The sequence below is a fragment of the Galeopterus variegatus genome, unplaced genomic scaffold (assembly GCF_000696425.1).
Source record: "Galeopterus variegatus unplaced genomic scaffold, G_variegatus-3.0.2 Scaffold3648, whole genome shotgun sequence".
NCBI lineage: Eukaryota > Metazoa > Chordata > Mammalia > Dermoptera > Cynocephalidae > Galeopterus > Galeopterus variegatus.
In genome coordinates, this window is record NW_007729759.1 from 123,584 (window position 1) to 144,489 (window position 20,906).

The following is a 20,906-nucleotide window of genomic DNA, read 5'->3' on the forward strand; positions in this document are numbered from 1 at the left end:
GGAGCGCCGCCGTGCTTCCCAAGTGGCGCACTGTAGCAGTGCGCCACCGGGCCGGCCCCTATATAATATTCTTGAATTAACAAAATTATTGTGATATAAAACATGTAAGTGGTTGCCAGGGATTAAAGTTGGAGATAGGAGGTGACTATTTAAAAGAGTAACACTAGTGAGCTTCTTTATGATGATGTGACAGTTCTGTGTAATGATTTTAGTAGTGATTGCATGAATCTATACATATGGTAAAAATTCCATGGCACTGTACACCAAGCAAAAGGTCACATATAAAAGCTAGTAGTTTAGTTAGTAGTGTTGTACCAATATCAATGTATTGGTTTAAATAATGTACTACAATTATGTATAAGATATCATTGATGATATAAGTTATCATTGGGGAAAGCCAGGTGAAAAGTACATAGGAATACTCTGTACTAATTTTGCAACTTCTTGTGAAAAATTATTTTTTTTAAAAAAAAGTCTAACAGGGCCATCACCACTTGTCCGGCATGAAGTCCTATCACTGGCAACATTACTCCATGGTGTGTCTAGTCAAGGAAAAGAGTGAGAAGATATCTTCAGTCAGCAAATATTGGTTGAATATCTTCTCTGTGCCAGGCTAAAGGCTGGGTGCATATACAGTGCTCTTTAGCATATTTATAAGTACCTTTTTTCTAACTTTACAAATAAGAAGTTTATACAATCTGTCTTCCTCAGAAACTTACAGTATTTGCTGTGAAATTAAAGAATTGTTTTCTTTTTTCTTTAATACAGATGGTAAAAGGTTTTATATGTAAGAGTGGATTTATTCATGATGATGGTGTTAGTGATGTGTGTGTGTGTGTGTGTGTAAATAGTTTACTCCATATTTGCTGTCTTGGGCATTTGCTTATTTGTTTTACTTTCCTTTAGTTATTACCTTTTTTCTGAGATAATATTAACAGCCTCCTTAAGTCCTACTATAGTCATAGAAACATATATAGCTTATTTATATCCATAGAAAGTTGTTTTATTTCTTAATGGGATGTGTAGATATTATTCTACAGCTTTTTCTTATTTAATAATAAAAATATCATGGACATCCATCCAGGTCAATACATAGAAATCTAACCCATTCTTTTTTGGGGGTGGGGAGGTGACTGGCTGGTACGAGGACCCAAACCCTTCTAACCCCTTGTTTAATAGCAGCATAATATTTTGTAGTATTCATGTACCATAGTTTATTCAACCATCACCCTGCTTTTGCTGTTGAGATGTCAATATTTATATTTATTTTGATTTCTGTATATATTTTAATGTTAATTTATGACAGATATATGGTTTGCAAATTTTTTTCTATTCCATAGCTTTTCTCTCCACCCTGTTGATTGTTTCCTTTGCTGTGCAGAAGAAGCTTTTTAGTTTGATGCAATCGCACTTGTCTATTTTTGCTTTTATTGACTGTGCTTTTTCAGTCACATCCAAAAAATTATTGGCCAGACCCATGTCAAGAAGCTTTTTCCCTGTTTTTTTCTATTAGTTTTACAATTTCAGGTCTTATGTTTAAGTCTTTAATATATTTTGATTTTTTGTGTATAGTATAAGATAAGGTCCAGTTTCATTTTTCTGCATGTGTATTTCCAATTTCCCACCACTATTTATTGAAGAGATTTTCCTTGCCTCATGTGCGTTCTTGACACCCTTATCAAAGATCAATTGATTGTAAATCTTGGCTTTATTTATGGGCTATCTCTTTTGTTCCATTGGTCTGTATGTCTGTTTTTATTGAGTACATTTTTATGTATGTTTGCTATTTGCATTTTCTCTTTGATAAATTGCCTCTTCATGTATATTCTCTCCCCTATTTCTCTTCCTGTTTTTTTCTTTTTCTTTTTAGCAACTTTATATATGAGGAATTGCATTCTCCCTTGTCACGTTTGTCTCTTGATTTGTGTATGCCATCTTCTGTCACATACATTTTCTTTTACTTAAAAATCTTTTTTCTTAAGGTTGTTAGGTTTTTTCCCTGTCTTAAATAAGAGTTTATCACTTCTCATCAGTACTCTCCTAGATTTTCTTCCAATGTTTTTTTGTTTTACTACTCTGATAGTTGTTTTTTTATATGGTGTGAAGTTGAGAAGTGTACAGGCTTTTTTTTCAGCTGAGTAGCTAATTTTGACAACATTATTATTTAAATATCTGAAATATTTTGACATAGATTTGGATCTGTTCAACTCAATTCTGTTCTTCTGGTCTGTGGATCTCTTGTGTCATTACTCAAGTATTTTGATTACAGTTGCTTTGTAAAAAGTAATGGAATCTGCTAAAACAAGTCTCCATTTGCTTTTTTCTGTTCATACATTTGTTCTTCCATATGAACACTGACATCATTTTGTCTTTTTTAATAAAAAACAATATTTTAAACTGTTGGTATTTTGATTGGAATTATGTTAAATGTATAAGTTAATTTGGAAAGATGGACATCGCTGTACCACTGCAGAATTTGTAAAGATATTAATACTCTATGAATTATGATATAATTATGGAAAATTCACATTTAAAATTTGATTCACTGCTGCTGTTTTTATCCATATTGTAGTGGCTGTTGTTAGAGCTATAAAGGAATTTGCAGTAGCAGCAATATTCTAGGGCCCTTTGAAACAATAGCACATTACTTTTTTAATTTAATGAAATTGAAAAGAGTTTCATTGATTTCAATGAAAAAAATGAAAACTTCTCAATGGAAAAAAAAAGAGTTTCACTGAAATCACAAAGAGTTGGGATTTTGTTTTTCAGGAACACAAATAGTGATTCTGTTTATAGAGGGAAAAGATTTATTTTGTATATTGAGATTACAGAATTTTTATACTTTTAAACTTTGTCTTTAATCTTTACATTCAGAAGCGATTGTTGGAAGCCATGGAGACATGTAACTACTCCCTCAAAAAGGAAGAGAGGAAAAGAAACCAACATAGTGAGTGCCTAATGTTCTGGTATGATAGAGACACAGAATTCACCTACCCCTCTCCATGGCCAGAAAAGTTTCCTGCCGTAGAACGATGTTGTACAAGGTAATGTTATTGGTAATTTTTCAACTACAACAAAAGAACCCTCTGACACCCCCCCAAAAAAGCTTTGAACATCTATTTAGAGAATTAACAAATACTTTCTGATAGTTATGGTCATATAATAGTTAATGAGTTACATATGACTAGCTAAGGATCATAGCATCTCTCACATGTTTCTATAATTCTCTGCTTTGGTTAGATTCTGCTTCTCTATTTCCTTCTTCTGTTAAAGTTGTTTTGTATTTTTTCTCTCTAGTGTATATCTCCGCCCTTTGTCTCCCTCAAGAGGATGTGTGAATTTTTGTTTCCATTGTCAATGTCTGTGGTCTCAGCATTATTTGATATGATATGACTTTGCCTCTCATACCCTCAACCACCCACCTAGAAAGAAGAAAAGTAAAAACAAAAGAGCTTCTCTGTTTTCTGGCCTCAAATACATGTTTTCTTTCTTTTTCTCATTAAAATGGCTTCCTTCTTTTTTCTCTTTTCTATCTTCCCTGCAAATAATGTACCTAGGGGGCAATTGAGTTGCAAATAAAGTGAACATATCTCAGTTATGATTTTTTTCTTTCATTAAAGCAAAGAGGATGAAATAGACATTATAAAATGTTTATTTTGGGGGCTGGCATGTTAGCTCAGTTGTTTCAAGTGCAGTGTTATAACCAAGGATCCTCGAAACAAACAGCTGCCAAAAGAAAAAAAGTTTATTTTCCATGCTGGGTTTTGGAACATGGTGGGTATAGAGATTTCTGTTATGCTTTGTAACTTACCTTTATTTTAAAAATTAATTATATTGTTTTGTATTATCTTTTTTTTTTTTTTTTTGGTGGTTGATCAGAGCAGGGATCAAACCCTGGACCTTGCTGTTATCAGCACCACACTCTACCCAACTTAGCTACACGGCTGGCCCCGTTTAGTTTTATTTTCAATGAATGGAGAAAAACTTCTACTTAGTAAGCTACTGGCCTGGTTGTGTCAGGTCCCGTAACAACAGAGAAACTGGGCTGTCCTACTCCGTATTTTCTTTCTCTTAAAGGACTAATTATCATTCCTTCTTTAAAGGCAAGGTTGACCCTTATGAAATATTCAAGGAAAACCTGAAAAACTGTAGTTGCTTGTAGTGTATGAACTTTAAATTTAATGCCTTGATTTATTTTCTAGGTACAAAATAATATCATTAGATGCTTGGCGTGTTGATATAAACAAGAACAAAATAACCAGAGTTAACCAGAAGGCATTATATTTCTGTGGATTTCCTACTCTGAAACATATCAAACACAAAGTCAGTGGCTATTTAGTTCAGAATTTTTTTCACTTTATTAGATGTGAAGTGATTATAAAGAGAGAGTTAAAATAAAAATCTTTGAATTCTTTTAAAGTTTTTTTTGAAGAAAAGTGGTGTTCAGGTATTCCAGCAAAGCAGTCGTGGAGAAAACATGATGTTGGAAGTCTTAGTGAATGCAGAACCAGATGATCTTGTAAGTATTTTATTTATCATTCATTTATTAGGTGCTTATTATGCATAAAATTGTTCATAGTTGCAGAGGTGTTTACCAAAGAGGTATAACATATTGTAACTTCAGAAGTTCATGGCTTAAATAAGAATAAAGCAAAGAAACATTTATACAAATTAGACAATAGTTTAAGAACCTGTGTAATTGTGATACAATGAGCAAAAAAATGCTCTGGGAGTTTTGCAAGAAGATGAGCTGTGCAAGCCAGAGGTTAAGTAGATGAGAATAGGCTTGAACTGGGTGCTAAAAAACATGTTAGGACAAAGAGGAAAAAAGGAAGGGAAAGGCATTATAGTTGAAAGACATATCATGAGCTGGGAATTTTAGTCAAAAATAAATATGATACATTAACTTATTCTGTTTAACCTTTTTGTGTGTCTGAAATATTTCTTAATACTTTGTCTTTTTTTAGAATAAATATGATATATTTGAGGAGAAAGAATAGATAAACCTGACTGAAGCAGAGGATTTTTATGTTGGGAAATAGTGGAAGATAAGGTTGAAAAAAACAGATTGAGGCCAGATTATGAAGGACCTTGAATACCAGGCTAAGGATTTTGGACTTTTTGTTTTCAATGACTGTTTCTTGAAAGTGGTATTGTCATAAAGATTAATTTGATGGCAGTATAATATACTAAACTGCACAGAGAAATGGAAGAAAATGGGAAAGCGTGCAAGTTCAGAGGTTATAGCATTAGGTGATAAGGACAAATTTTGGAAGCTGCAATAGATCTAAATGAATAAGACTAAGAAAAACTGACAAGTTTTGTTGTTCAAATATAGGGGGTAAAAAGAGGGAAAAAAATAGTAAATATAACACTGAAATATCCAGGCTAATTAACTAGAAAATAATTGTAGTTTACTGGACTAGAAAAGTTAAAATAAGGAAGTTTCTGGTTTAAGGGGATTGTTGATAAATAATGATGAAATTTTAAGGTGGTACTAGGAGGTTTAACTGAAGCTGACCTGCCAGCCTTTCTTAAGCATTGTTCTACAAGAGATAGAAGCCCTAATGCCCTAAGTCATTTATTACATGTAATAAATTAACTTATCTTTGGTGCATTTAATTTAGAATGGTACTACTTATATACCATCCTTGGAAGAATTGAGGAAATAGTCAAATTATTTTTTTGTGTTCTGTGGTTCAGAAGAAAAACCTTAGTTTGGAAAGGCTACCTATATACAGTTAAATACTTAGAGCTAGAGCTTGGAGGGAGATTGGGATATAAAAGTCATCAACAGACAGTTGATAGCTGAGGCCTTGAGACTCATTTCCCTGAAGAAAATGTACCCTGAATGTTCATGGTCTCAGCATAAAGAAATACCCAAAGTTATAAAGGGTGGAAAAGAAGCCAGTAAAAGTGACATAGGGGACAGAAAGGTAAGAAAGAATGATTTCCAGGTTAAGTAATATCACAGAAGCATGGAGCAGGGTTCATGGTCTCAGCATAAAGAAATACCCAAAGTTATAAAGGGTGGAAAAGAAGCCAGTAAAAGTGACATAGTGGACAGAAAGGTAAGAAAGAATGATTTCCAGGTTAAGTAATATCACAGAAGCATGGAGCAGGGAGTGTATGCTGTACAAGTTTGAAGGAGAATAAATAACTAAAACAAGGTCTGTGAATTTGTCCATTAGGACATCAGTGTTGGCCTTTAAGAATTCCATTCCAGTAGATTGGTAGAGGCAGAAGTCTAATTCCTAAGGACTAGGCTAGGACTAGGTAGGTAGGAAGTAGAGGTAGCAAGTATTAAGCCTTGTTCGAGCCTTGGAAAGAGGGCTAAAAACATAACTATGGGTTGAAAAGAGGCAGCTCATCAAGCAAAATCCATACAAAAGTAGAAAAGTAGAGCTAATGGAGAAAGGAGGTCTTAAGGCCATTGTAGAGGGAAAGGATGTTTATGATAACAAGACCCATTTGAGGTAATAAGGGGCCTCATCTAGGGCTTAAATGAAAGAATTAATCTGGGAAAGGAAGACAAGTTCTTCCTTAAAAACTAAAGGAAAGGGTGAGAAAATGAAATTAGAAAAATAGATGTATAGAAGGAAAAAGGATAATTGGGAGAGCCTAGTTCTAAATGTTGAGACTTGTTTTATTTAACTGAATCATTATTCTATTGTTTTGTATGTTCACATTAAGAAATGTCTAAATATCAAAATTAAAAGTTACCCCAAAAAAGCCTAAAAATAGTTATCACTAATTGTTAAGGAAGTATTTGTTAATAATGATTAAAGATGATAAATAGAAAAAAGATGGATGAAAATTTATATTTAACTTTCAGTTTCTACCACAAAATTGTTGACTTACCTGTATGTATAAATTGAATTGGATAATAGTTTCCTTTTAAAACTAGAATTTTTGCTTAAGGTATTATTTCATACAGAACATTTGTACAACATTTACAGTTTACAAAAGCTTTTGTATATATTATTTTCTTTTATCCTCAACATTGTAAGGTAGATGTTATTTCTTCTCATAAAAAAAGACTGAGACTCAGTGAGATTAAATGATTTGCCTAAAATTCTATAGCTGAAAAGAGGTAAAACCTAAATTTGGACCTGTGTTTCCTGACTTTGAGTTTAGTACTCTTTTTTTATTATATAACTGCCACAAACTGAAATGAGACCAGATTTCTTCGATACTGTTTTAAATATCTAATCATTTGAAATGAAATAATGAAGAGCCATTTTCTAGACATTTCTATTGTGCTTTTCACTTTTCTGAGTTACCATGAGAAAAATAAGCAAGATAATCATGATTCTAATTAGTGGAATCATGGGTTTTACAACTGGATAGAATATTGTAAAGCAACTAATCCAACTTGTTCATTTTAGAAATTAAAAAATTTGAATGCAGAATGCAAAATTTTGCCTGTGTAAAGTTTTCTCTTGGACCTGAAACATGAATGAACTTTTCTGCTTTTACTTTTAGAGTATAGAAAATGTAGCTTCATCAGTGCTTGGAAAGTCTGTCTTTGTTAATTGGCCTCACCTTGAAGAAGCTCGAGTTGTAGCTATATCAGATGGAGAAACCAAGTAAGATTTGATTTATAATTTTTCTAATTTATATTTGCTTTGCTACTTGATGGCTTTCATTGATTCTTTTTTTTAACTGATAAAATTATTGTAAGAACATTTACACTCTATAGTGAAAATTAAAATCCTCTAATCACAACAAAGTTCAACCTCTAGAAATATATTAGATGCATATGTTATTTTTCCCTATTTTCTTTCTTTTCCTTTTATTAGCTTGGAATTTCTGTATCCTAATTCTTTTCTAGCAGTATATATATTATTATTATTATTATTATATATATTGGTTATCGTTATATATATCATTTAGCAAATATATTTCTCTTTCTGACAAGAATTAATAACATATGTAACTTTACCTTTACCTTGCCCCTCCCAGGTTTCATTTAAATAATACATTAATTTTTTTTTAAACTTGTATCTTCTATTCTAACATAATTCCTTAATATTTTATTCAGGTTCACAATCATTTTTATCAGTGAATATTTAGACATTAGTCTTCGTCATTTTTCTACCATTATGTCATGTAAACCTTATCTTCCTGATTTCTGGCTCTTTTGTTATTTTTCATGTCGGTAGAACTTTCTGAAGTAAATTTTTTTTTATAGAAAATGGGTGGATGTTATGCTTTCTGAGTTATTAAATGTCCAAGATATCTTTTTTGTTTTCTTTCTACATAGGTTTAGAATTTTAGAGGCCCAGTCCTTTTTCCTTTTTTCTTAGAGCTCTGCATGCATCTCTCAAAAAAGAAATAGAATTTTAGAGGCCCAGTCCTTTTTCCTTTTTTCTTAGAGCTCTGCATGCATCTCTCAAATGTGCTCTGTCATGTAATGTTGTTGATAAGAAGTCAATGCCAGTATGATTTTGTTCCTTTGTTCGTATATGCTTTTCTGTATGAAATCTTGAGGATTCCTTCTTAATCATCAAAATTCAGTTCTGCTATCTTTGTTGAAGTCCAATTTATCATTTTTTTTCTTTATGCTTTTCGTGTCATGTGTAAGAACTCTTCACCTAGCCCTAAATCCCAAAGATTTTCTTTTATATTTTCTTTGAAAAGTTTTGTGTTTTTTCCTCCTTTTACATTAAGTCAGTGATCCATTTTGAATTAATTTTTATATAAGGTATGAGGCTTAGATCAAGTTTCATATAGTTGTCTATGAATGTTCAGTTGCTCCAGCATCATTTGTTGAAAAGACTATTCTTCCTCCATTGGATTGCTTTTTCACCTTTTTCAAGTCAGTTGGGTATATTTGTGTGGGTCTATTTCTGGGTTCTTTATTCTGTTCCGTTGGTCTGTATGTCTGTTTTTATGCTAATACCACACTGTCTTGATTGCTGTAGCTGTGTAATAAGTCTTAACATCAGGTAGAATGATTCCTTTAACCTTATTTTTCTTTTTCAAAATTGTTTTAGCTATTATAGGTCCTTTGCCTTTACGCATGAATTTTAAAATAAATAAATCTTGGAGGGATTTTGATAGAAATTGTATTAAACCTGTAGATCAATTTGGAGAGATCTGACATCTTTACTATATTGACTCTTCTAATCCATGAACACAGTATATATCTCTACATTTATTTAGATGTTTGATTTCTTTCATTAATGTTTTGTTTTTTTCATCATACAGATCATGTTCATGTTTTGTCAGATTTATACCTAAGGATTTAATTTCTCTTGGCACTACCATAAATGTTATTATTTTAAATTTGTTTCCCCAGCTATTATATAGAAATATGATTGATTTACGTATGTTCGTTTTATATCCCAAGAATTTGCTGAACTTACTTTCTGCCTTTTTAAAGCATCCAGGCCAGTTATTTTCTAGAATTTTGGATTTGCTCTGTTGTTTCCTCTTAGTGTCCCTTAACTTGGTCTTCCATCTTGCATATTTCCTATAAACTAGAAGTTAAGTCTAGTGGCTGATTCAATTCTTGTTAAACTTTTTTGGCAAAAATTATAGGTACTATTACATACTTTATATTGAATTTGCAAATATTTTTGAACTCTAAAAATTTTTATTTTTGTATTATATGTTTAGTTTCTTAAAGAAAAAAATAGCAATTTGCTTTAAAAATTTTTTTAAAAAGCCTTTTTTATTTTATTTTATTTTTGCTTTTCTACCATGTAGGATTTTTTTTTACTTTGAAGACATATACTGCTGGAACTCTGTATTAAACAACAAGATTTTGGTTATATAATTTGTATTTTATTTTAATATTTAAGGTTTTACTTGGAAGAACCTCCAGGAACACAGAAGCTTTATTCAGGAAGAACTGCTCCACCATCTAAAGTGGTCCATCTTGGAGATAAAGAACAATCTAACTGGACAAAAGAAGTACAAGGAATTTCAGAACAGTGAGTATCATAAAAAGTATTTAATATCATAGAACTAGAATCCATTTTTTTTTTTTCCTTTTTGTCTTTTTTCGTGACCGGCAACGGATCGCAACCCTCAGTGTCGCGCCCGTACCAGACCGGGACCGGCAACTGGATCGCAACCCTCGGTGTTGCGTCCGCACCTCGCTCAGCCAGTGAGCGGCCAGTCTTTATGTGGGATCCAAACCCTCGGCGGGAGCGCCGCCACGCTCGCAAGCAGCGCACTGTAGCAGTGCGCCACCGGGCCGGCCCTAGAATCCATTTTAATGTACTCAGCCTCCAACTTATTTTCCAGTTATAGCAGTTACTCTGAATACAGACATCTTCTTCACCTTACGTTCTAAAGCAATGTATTAGTCTGTTTCTTTTTTTTTTTTTTTTTCATGACTGGCAACGGATCGCAACCCTCAGTGTCGCGCCCGTACCGGACCGGGACCGGCAACGGGATCACAACCCTCGGTGTTGCCCCCGCACCCCGCTCAGCCAGTGAGCGGATGGTCCGTATGTGGGATCTGAACCCTCGGCAGGAGTGCCACCGCACTTCCCAAGCGGCGCACTGCAGCAGTGCACCACCAGGCCGGCCCTGTATTAGTCTGTTTCTGTTGCTTATAACAAAATACCTGAAACTGGGTGATTTACAAAGAAAATGAAATTTATTGCTTACAGTTTTTGAGGCTGGGAAGTCCAAAGTCCATCTGGTGGTGACAACAGTGACGCAGGGGTCTCACATTGCAAGATGGTCAAACAGAGAGAGCAAGAGAGAGAGACAGACTCTCCTCTTCTTTTAAAGCCCTCAGAACCATGCCTCTGACTACCATTTTTAATCCATTCACTACTGCGTGGTCCTACAATCCAATCACCTCTTCAAGACTCCACTTTTCAATTACCATAATGGGATGTCCCACCCTCTTAACAGTCACAGTGGGGGCCAGGTTTCTAATACATAAAACTTGGGGGACACAATTCAAGCTTCATTGAGTTTTGGGGGGACAATTCAATCCACTACAAGCAAGTAATGAGTTCTAGTTTAAAATAACATCTGGTTAGCAGCAGTTATAGCCTGGCCCATTTTGTCACTAAAACAATTCATGAAGTACAGGAAAAAATGAAATGGCACATCACTTAATACTTGAATAACAAAATATATTACCTGATTTTGAGAACTATTTTCAGTAAGCATAAGGCCGTTGAATTTCCTGGCCACATGTAAGTAATGAAAATAGAAAGGAAGATACTCTTTTGTTCCTCATCCTCACCCCATCCCCACTACCCCCACCCCACATCACCCAAGTTCCTTATGCCCTGGGTTTAGAAATGCCAAGTCTGTACAACCAAACAGAAGCTGGCCCTCCTTGGAATGCTGATTTTCAAGATCACAGAGTACTTTGTGTCCTGTGATTCCCCCTTTTAAGTTAAGTACCTCTCTTTATTCATCCAAACACTAGAATTTCCAAAACCACAGCAGAACAATAGAGACTGCTAGTGGTACATGAAATGGTGTTATAAATGTACATCCATTAGCCCTCATGTTTTAACTGTAATAACATCCATTGATAAACTTGTGGGGAATTCAAGAAAACTCCTCATAATTTTAGAGCTAATACTAGGCCATGATATCCTTATTTAAAGATAAACAAACCGGGAAAATGTACAAAAACCATGAAAAAACTGTCTAGCATTAAAGGAGATAAACACAGCTCTCAAGAGATGGAATTAGAACACATTTTTGTCTACCAACATGTTTTGTATCCATTAGATACCCCTGTCATAGGTCATACTATTTTGAATTTTCTTTTATAGCACCTAAATAAAATCATGATAATAAACTTATTTCTATGATTAATTTAATAGCTCTTTCCTTAGATAGTTTGTTCCATAAGGGTAGGGAACATATTTGTTTTTGTCACCACTTTATTCTAATTCCTTGGCTAGTGCCTAGGTACTCAGTAATTATATGTTGGAATGAATAGGTGTTGTTTTAGTCAAGACTCTTTGGAAATAAAAAGAAACACATTCAAAGTACTTCAGATAAAGAGTTTAGTCATTCATATATTCAACCTATTGGCATATAAATATCAATATATTGATATGTGTTAAGTACAGTAATAGGCACTGTACATGCCATAATGAATAAAAGCGTATAGTTCCTACACTCATGAAACTTGTAGCTGGTAGATGGGAGATAAACAAGGTGTTGTGTGATATTTGGTCAGACTGCAACTGTGGTAATTGCCCTGAAGGGGTGGTGCTCTGAGACCATATAATAGATGGGTTTGATTTAGCTAGGGAGGAATGTGCCTTTGTCAGGGAAACCTTTCCCAAGGAAGTGTTGTTTAAACTGTATCTGAATGTAGAGTCAGAGTTAAGCAAAGAGTGGAAAAGAAGTGTGTTTCAGAATGAGGGAAGACTTGCATGTAAAGTCCCTATGGCAAGATGAAAAGCAGTAAGTATTGAAGATGGGGCAACAAAGGAAAAGGGAAGAGGCAACCTAAGAGGTAGGAGGAATAGCCATGAGAGAGTTACATCGTGTAAGTCAAAGTAAAGAGTGTTTCAAGAATAAGGCAATAAGCCAGGTCAAATGTTTGAAGAGATTAAGCAAGAGCTGTTTTGATTGAGCAATGGGGCTGAAAGCCAAACTAGAGTGGGTGGAGGAATGATTGAGAGTTACAGAAATGGAGACACAGTAGCAATTGACAACTCCTTCAAAAAGTTTAGCTGTGAAGGCGACCAAGAGATCTTGACCTCTTATTCTATCTATTCTTCCCTTTTGGAATGGGCTTGACCTTCTATGATGGCAGCAAAGGGCAGAGAGAACAATCAAGGCAGAAGACTGCTGTAGTTGATAGCAATGCATGCAAGAGAATGATTTCTAATGTCTGCCAATTCAGGCTCTCTTATTTAACCTCGTCAGCCAAGGTGGATAGACAAGGCTGTGTGGATTCTTGGGCACTTAGGTTTATTTATTCTGGTGACCATTCTCTCATGCTTTTCTTTACCACTGTATTCCTCCCTCATATCATCTCACTCTTTGTTCCATCCTGTCATACTTCTCAGGCTCTTCCATAGTCTGTCTTCCAAGGTAAACACTAGACCACTGTTGCTCTACCCCTGAGGGTTTACTTATTTGTGATTTCGTACATTATAATGTCAGTAGCATGAGGTGAGGATCCCATGGCTCTAACAAGTAAGAGTGGTGCTTGTACAGACCATTCTTAGCTCTAAGACTTCTTCAGCAAGAATGTAGAACCTATTAATTATCTCATTTATACAAGGGGACTTCAAAATGTTCATGGAAAATATAATTAAAAGATAGAAATTAAAAATATAAACTTTATTTCTCAACATGAGCTCCATAAAGTTTAAGACACTTTTGTAAGTGATGATACCAGCCATTTAGTCCATTTCTAAAGACCTGAGGGTCCTGGGAATTTAACCATGTCAATTTTTACATGATTCCTTTTTACAGTAATTAAAGAAAAATGAGTGCCCTTTAAAGATTTTTTAAGATTAGGAACAGAAGAAGTCAGAAAGAATGAAATCAAGACTCAGGGTGGATGCCTAATGATTTCCCATCAAAACTCTAACAAAATTGCCTTTGTTTGATGAGAAGAATGAACAGGAACATTGTCATGGTGGAGAAGAACTCTGTGGGGAAGGTTTCCCAAGGTTTCCCATTTTTCTGCTAAAGCTTTGGCTTTCTCAAAACACTCTCATAATATGCAGGTATTATCATTCTTTGGTGTTCCAGAAAGTCAGTAAGCAAAATGCCTTTAGCATCTCAAAAAACTGTTGACATGACCTTTGCTCTTGACCAGTCTGCTTTTCTTTGACTGGACCACTTCTGCCTCTTGGGCTTTGTGCTTTGTCTTCAGGATCCTACTACTGACCTCAAAAAACTGTTGACATGACCTTTGCTCTTGACCAGTCTGCTTTTGCTTTGACTGGACCACTTCTGCCTCTTGGGCTTTGTGCTTTGTCTTCAGGATCCTACTACTGAAGCCATGTTTCACCTCCTGTTACAGTTCTTCGAAGAAATGCTTTAGGATCTTGATCCCACTTGTTAACAGTTTCCATTGAAAGCTCTGCTCTTGTCTGTAGCTGTTCTGGGCACAGCAATTTTGGCACCCATCAAGTGGAAAGTTTGCTCAACTGTAATTTTTTAGTCACAATTGTGTAAGCTGAACCAATTGACATGTCTGTGGTGTTGGCTATTTTTGCTATTCATAGTCAATCCTCTTCAGTTAGGACACGAACAAGATTAATTTTTTCCTTGCAAGTTGATGTGGATGGTCCACCTCTACAGGCTTCATCTTCAAAGTCGTTTTGTCCCTTCTTAAAACAAGTTCTCCATTTGTAAACTTATTTATTTGGGGCATTGTTCGTGTAAACTTTTGATAAAGCATCAATGATTTCACCATTCTTCCAGTCAAGTTTCACCATAAACTTGATGTTTGTTCTTGCTTCAATTTTAGTAGAATTCATGTTGCTCTGATAGGGGCTCTTTTCAAACTGTCTTATCCTTCTTAGGGTCTCAAACTAGATCCAGTTCAGACATTTTGTAACAAATTAGTACATGTTTATTTTGGTGCAAAAAATTTTTAAATCCTTGCATAGTTTTTTTGTTTTGTTTTGTTTTGTTTGAGCGGTAAGGTGATCCAAACCCTTGGCCTTGGTATTATCAGTACCACACTCTAACCAAGTATAACCAGCCTGCATAGTTTTTTTTATAGTAAGCATTTTCCATGAACTTTTTGAAGACCTCTTGTATCTGCATGTGTCTTCCTAAGACACTCCCTCCTAAATTTAGTACATTTTTTTCTGTGAACATATATGAGATACATTTATGAATACCAAATTATTTGATTTGTAAGCATTTTCCATGAACTTTTTGAAGACCTCTTGTATCTGCATGTGTCTTCCTAAGACACTCCCTCCTAAATCTAGTACATTTTTTTCTGTGAACATATATGAGATACATTTATGAATACCAAATTATTTGATTTTATTTTTAGAAATCCACTAAGCACATATGATGTACATGATAAATTTCTATATGCCTATGTAACAGATTTCCTTTCTGATGAAAACCACCACTGAGAGATAGCTGAAGAAGGATATAGAATTGAAAGGAACTGGGTTTTGGTTTATTCCCAGAGATTTTATCATGTGTAAAAACAAATGAGAAGAGAAAGCGCAATATTTAGGACAGCAAAAATAAAATAGAAGATGAAACAAGATGAATTCTGAAACAGGGTGAAGGATAGCGCCACTATTTTAACAGGGTGGGATGCAAGTATAGATTAGGTTTTGTGTTTGGGGAAAGATGAGGAGCTCTCCTTTGATTTCTTCTATTTTATTTGCAAAGTAAATGTTGAGTTTAGCTATTGAGGATGATGGGGAGAAATGGGAGGTTGGTCTTAAGATTGAGTAAAATGGAGGAGGTTTGAAAATAGCTCTTGGGGAAAGTGGAAGAGTATCAGTTGATCAGCAAAACATGGTAGAATTATAGGTAGTATCGAGGGCCCTTTTTGAAGTTGATGGTCATGAACTTATAATGAAATATTCTGCCCTGTGTTTAGTAATAGTACTTAGGTCTTCAGCCATAGCCCTAGGAAAAAAAGCTATTTGTATTTAACTAGCTCTGGATTTTGCTAAATGTGTACAATGAAAAGTCAAAGAGGCAAGCAAGTTTAGAATAGTGGCAGGAGGGTGGACAATGGAATCTAAGTGAGATAAAGAAGTGAAAAAAAATAGAAGGTTAATTGTCTGAGAGAAAGTGGAATGATCAGTGAGCTGGACATCCCAAATGAGGTTGAATAAAAGTTATAAACAAAGTGGTTGAACAAGCAAGTTGGATGAAGAGGAAGTTATCAGACAATAAGGTGTTTGACTTAGTAATTTTGGAGGTGAAACAGTTATGATGTCAAGACCCAAGTCACAGCCATGGGAATAGATGCTGAAGTGGAATGGAGTAGAAGATTATTGGAGATAAAGAGGTTGCGAAAATGAGTTACAGTGGTCTTGGGTGGATCATACATGTAGACATTGAAGTCGCTCTGGGTGATGGTAGACATAAAGGTAGAGTGGAAAGAGTAAGGTAGATATTCCAACAATTTTTAAATGCATGTTTGGTTTGATTCAGTCATACTACTAGGGATTTGGAGATCACAATGGGTTGTAAGGAGAACACCAATACCCTCTCCTCGCCCTGAGGTACAACTACCATTTGATAGGGCAGTGGTGGTGCCTTCAGTTAAGGAGATAGAGATTGAGGATATAATAGAGTGAAAAGTTTTAGGAATGGAAGAAGACATGGAAAAAGGGTTAAGGAAATACTTTATGGGACACTATGGAGAAGATGATGCACTTATAGGATAATTTGGGGGAGAGCTCCAATATCCTCAGAGCTATTAAAATATAGAATTAATTTTTAGTAGTAACACATTTTATGTAGAAGTAAAAAGATAATTTTGTTTATAATTTAGAAAATCAGGGAACTATGAAGTATTTTTTAAACAGTTAATTCAAAAGTAACCATTAGTAGAAACTGGAATGCAAGATTTCTAACTTGCAAATGACTAGCGAGAAAAAGCAAATGAAAGAAGCTAGAATATAGAAAAACAAAATAAAACATAGTTTAGGAACCCTACAAATGGAATTAAAATGAGATGACAGAAATGACCAAACAAGAATTGTGTCAATAAACCTAAGTGGCTATATAGCTCCCTAATTAAAGTACAGCAATCCCTCACCATCTACAGTTTTCAGAAAGTAGTTTTATATTTATATTGCAACAATTTTAAAAACATTTGATTTAATTCGCTATACTTAAAGAACACATTTTCAAATATATACCTGGAAAATACAGATAAAAAGAAAGAAGAGATTGCAACGTCAAAAATCAGAGTTTAATTGAAGGCCAAAAGAATAGGGGAAAAGGTAATTATTGATGTTTATTTTACAGTGTAGATAAAACAAATATAAATCTTTATGCACTGACTAACATAATTAACATATACCTTATATTTGGTGGATTCTAAACTGCATTTTTAGGGCTGGCTAGTTAGCTCAGTTAGAGTACAGCCTTGTAACACCAGGTCATGGGTTTGGATCCCTGTACTGGCCAGCTGCCAAAAAAAATAGAGAATATTAAGTATGCCCTTTTGTGAAATGCTTGTTTGATAAGTCTTTTGCCCTATTTTAAGTTAGGTTGATTATCTTTTTCTTATTGTTTTATGGTGTCATTCTCAATTTCAGGGAAAAACCTTAAATAATTCACCATTAAGTATGATGATTAATGCAGATTTTTTTTTAATCAGTATTCTTTATCAGATTAAGGAAATTTTCTTCTATTCCTCTTGGTTCAGAGTTTTTATCATTAACTGGTGCTGATTTTATCAAATGTTTTTTCTACATCTGTCAAAATGATGATACGGTTTTTCTGTTAATCTGATGAATTACATTGATTGAATTTCCAGTATCAATCTACCCCCAAATTCCTGGAATAAATCTCATTTAGTTCTGATGTATTATCCTTTTTATATATAGTTGGATTTTATCTGTTAAATTTTGGTGTTGATTTTTGCATCTATTTAATGAGAGAGACTGGCCCATAATTGCTCTTTCTTGTAATACCCTCATCAGCTATTGATATCAGGATTACCAGCTAAATAACTTTTGAGAGAAAGTTGAAGACAAAATCGCAATGAATTTTTAGAAAATGGTGCCAGAATGCTACATTTCAAAAATTTGTTGGAAAACTTTTGTTTCTGGCTAATATAACGTGACTTATTTCAGACCAACCCTGCCACAGAGAACAACATCACTAAAAAATAAGGTGCCATAAATATATATATATATAACCAGCAATGTACAGGTATTGTAATTTCTCCATATCCTTGCTAACACTTGTTATTTTCTCTGCTTTTTAATTATAGTCATTTTAATGGATGTGAAACATAGGAGTTTCTTTTATTTATTTATTTATTTATTTTTATTGTAACAAAGTCGATTGTACATATCTGTGGGGTACACAGTTAAACATCAATACTTGTGTGCCATATGCACATCAGATAACTATTATATTCAGTAATATACACTATCATTGCTATTCATGGCCCTTTACCCATTCCCCCCTCCCCCCTCCCTTCCTGCTTCTATTAACCTCAGTTGTCCTTTTGAAAGTTCAGTATATTATTGTGAATGTTGTATTTTGTTTCTTTCTTTTATTTATGTGTTTATTATTTTAGTGCCCACTTATGAATGAGAACATACAGTATTTCTCTTTCTGTGCCTGGCTTATTTCACTTAATATGATTTTCTCTAAGTTCATGTTGCTGCAAATGGTAGTATTTTGTCCTTTTTTATAGCTGAGTAATAGTCTATTGTGTATATATACCACTCTTTTGGCGTCATCTGATGGTGGACATTTAGGTTGGTTCCAACTTTTGGCTATTGTAAATAGAGCTGCAATAAACATGGGGTGCAGGTATCTCTTTGATATAATGCTTTCCATTCCTTTGGATATATACCAGCAATAGAATTGCTGGATCATATGGCAGCTCTGTTTGAAATTGTTTAAGAAATCTCCATACTGTTTTCTATAGTGATTGCCCCAATTTACAGTCCCACTAACAGTGTAGGAGGGTTCCCCTTTCTCCACATCCTTGTCAGCATTTGCTCTCCATCTTTTGATGATAGCCAGTCTAACTGGGGTGAGATGGTATCTTAATGTGGTTCTGGGGGCCGGCCCGGTGGCGCACTCAGTAGGGTGCAGCGCTTGGGAGCACGGTGGCGCTCCCGCCAAGGGTTCGGATCCCATATACAGACCGGTCCGCTCACTGGTTGAGCGCGGTGCGGGCGTGACACCGAGGGTTGCGATCCCGTTGCCGGTCACGGTACGGGCGCGACACTGAGGGTTGCGATCCCGTTACCGGTCACGAAAAAAGACAAAAAGGAAAAAAAAAATTAATGTGGTTCTGGTTTGCATTTCTCTGATGCTTCATGATATTGAGCATTTTTTTCATGTGTCTGTTGCCATTTGTATACCTTCCTTTGAGAGATGCCTATTCAGTTCCTTTGCCCATTTTTTAATTGGGTTATTTTTTTTACTGTTAAGTTGTTTGAGTTCCTTGTATATTCTGGATATTAATCCTTTGTCAGATGCGTAGTTTGTAAATATTTTCTCCCATTCCGTAGGTTGTCTTTTTGCTGTGTTAATTGCTTCTTTTGCTGTGCAGAAGCTTTGTAGTTTGAAATAATCCCATTTGTTTATTTTTCCTTTTGTTGCCTGTGCTTTGGGGGTCATATTCATAAAATCTTTGCCCAGTCCTACTTCCGAAGTGTTTCCCCTGCATTTTCTTTTAGGAGCTTTATAGTTTCAGGTCTTATATTTAAGTCTTTAATTCATTTTGAGTTGATTTTGGTGTATGGTGAGAGGTACAGGTCTAGTTTCATTCTTCTACATATGGATGTCCAGTTTTCCCAGCACCATTTATTGAAGAGGCAGTCTTTTCCCCAGTGCATGTTCTTGTTGCCTTTGTCAAAGATCAGTTGGCAGGAGTTTCTTATAGATCTATGAGTTCTCATTTAATCTTATAGGCAGTAGGAAAAGTACACTCATAGGAAAATAAATAATGCAAAAAGTTTTAAGTTAGATACCCAGAACTGCTAGCATATTTATTTAAAGTTTAAGTATTTGATTGTGAGATGGTAGTTTAAGTGATGATTATGATCATAGAATATATACATACCTAAACACATATATATTTCTTTTTTATTCTTTCTTTTAGCTACCTGAAAAGAAAGGGAATAATAATAAATGAAACATCTGCAGTTGTGTATGCTCAGTTACTCACAGGTCGTAAATATCAAATAAATCAAAATGGTGAAGTTCGTCTAGAGAAACAGTGGTCCAAACAAGTTCTTCCTTTTGTTTATCAAACTATTGTCAAGGTAAATCTCCTGATGTACACTATTACACATTGTATAAAGAAAAGACTATATTAATATTTATTTATAAATAGAAGACTAATTCAGCAATGTATAATAGAGATTATTATTTAATATAACTTGCAAAATACCTTAGTCTTTATAAGGAGTAATATATGCTCAGACATTCACTGTGTGTGTGTGTGTACAGTTAGGGAAATTGTCTTTTTTTTTATTTTTTTTTTAAGGACTTAGTCTCTAAAAAAAATACTTCCCAGCATTAACTTATACTATTGCATTTTAGATGTTTGCCTTAAATAAACCAATAAACATAAAAGGTATTTCTTTGTGTTTATAACCTTAGATATGGTAAGGGGACAAAATATTTTTTAAAGTATGTAGTGATCTTGTAATTTGGGGGATACAATATGGTGCATAAGAACACAGACTGCTAGAGTTGGCTTCTTAGCTATGTGACCTTGGACAAGATTCAGCCCCTTTCTGTGCCCCAGTTTTTCCACATCTGTAAAGTGAGGCCAATAATGGTCTCTGCCACAGAGGATTATCTTGAGGATTAAATGAACTAAATAAATGTGTGAAGCACCTGGAAGAGTGCCTGGCATATACCCAGTTAATAAATTTTAGCTGCTAGTATTGCTATGTAGAAAATGTTCATCTTTGATATTTGTAGACAGCATAATCATAATACCATGGGGAAAAAAACTTGATGTGCAATCTATAGAAATTTTGACTGTGATGATTTCCTTTTATATTTCATTTTACATAGGACATCCGAGCTTTCGACTCTCGTTTCTCCAATATCAAAACATTGGATGATTTGTTTCCTCCTAGAAGTACGGTCTTTATGCTGGGAACCCCCTATTATGGCTGCACTGGAGAAGTTAGTTTCAGTTACTGTTACTAATTAAATTTCTTTGTAGTTTCAAGTTAATACAGTTATTTAACTTCTCATTTAGGCACAAAATAAAATATAATACGAAAGAGGAAAAATAA

The 20,906-nt window shown here is 34.5% G+C and overlaps 1 protein-coding gene across 1 annotated transcript in view; it reads left to right on the plus strand.

The window, feature by feature from the left end:
* XRN1 (5'-3' exoribonuclease 1) overlaps positions 1-20,906 on the plus strand; it is a 137,081-nt gene that overhangs the window by 41,945 nt on the left and 74,230 nt on the right. Inside the window, exons 16-22 of the mRNA XM_008585628.1 lie at positions 2,875-3,044; positions 4,203-4,323; positions 4,421-4,519; positions 7,486-7,589; positions 9,810-9,941; positions 19,754-19,916; positions 20,680-20,793. Of these exons, the coding sequence (XP_008583850.1) occupies positions 2,875-3,044; positions 4,203-4,323; positions 4,421-4,519; positions 7,486-7,589; positions 9,810-9,941; positions 19,754-19,916; positions 20,680-20,793 (903 nt within the window). The remainder of the gene's footprint in view (positions 1-2,874; positions 3,045-4,202; positions 4,324-4,420; positions 4,520-7,485; positions 7,590-9,809; positions 9,942-19,753; positions 19,917-20,679; positions 20,794-20,906) is intronic.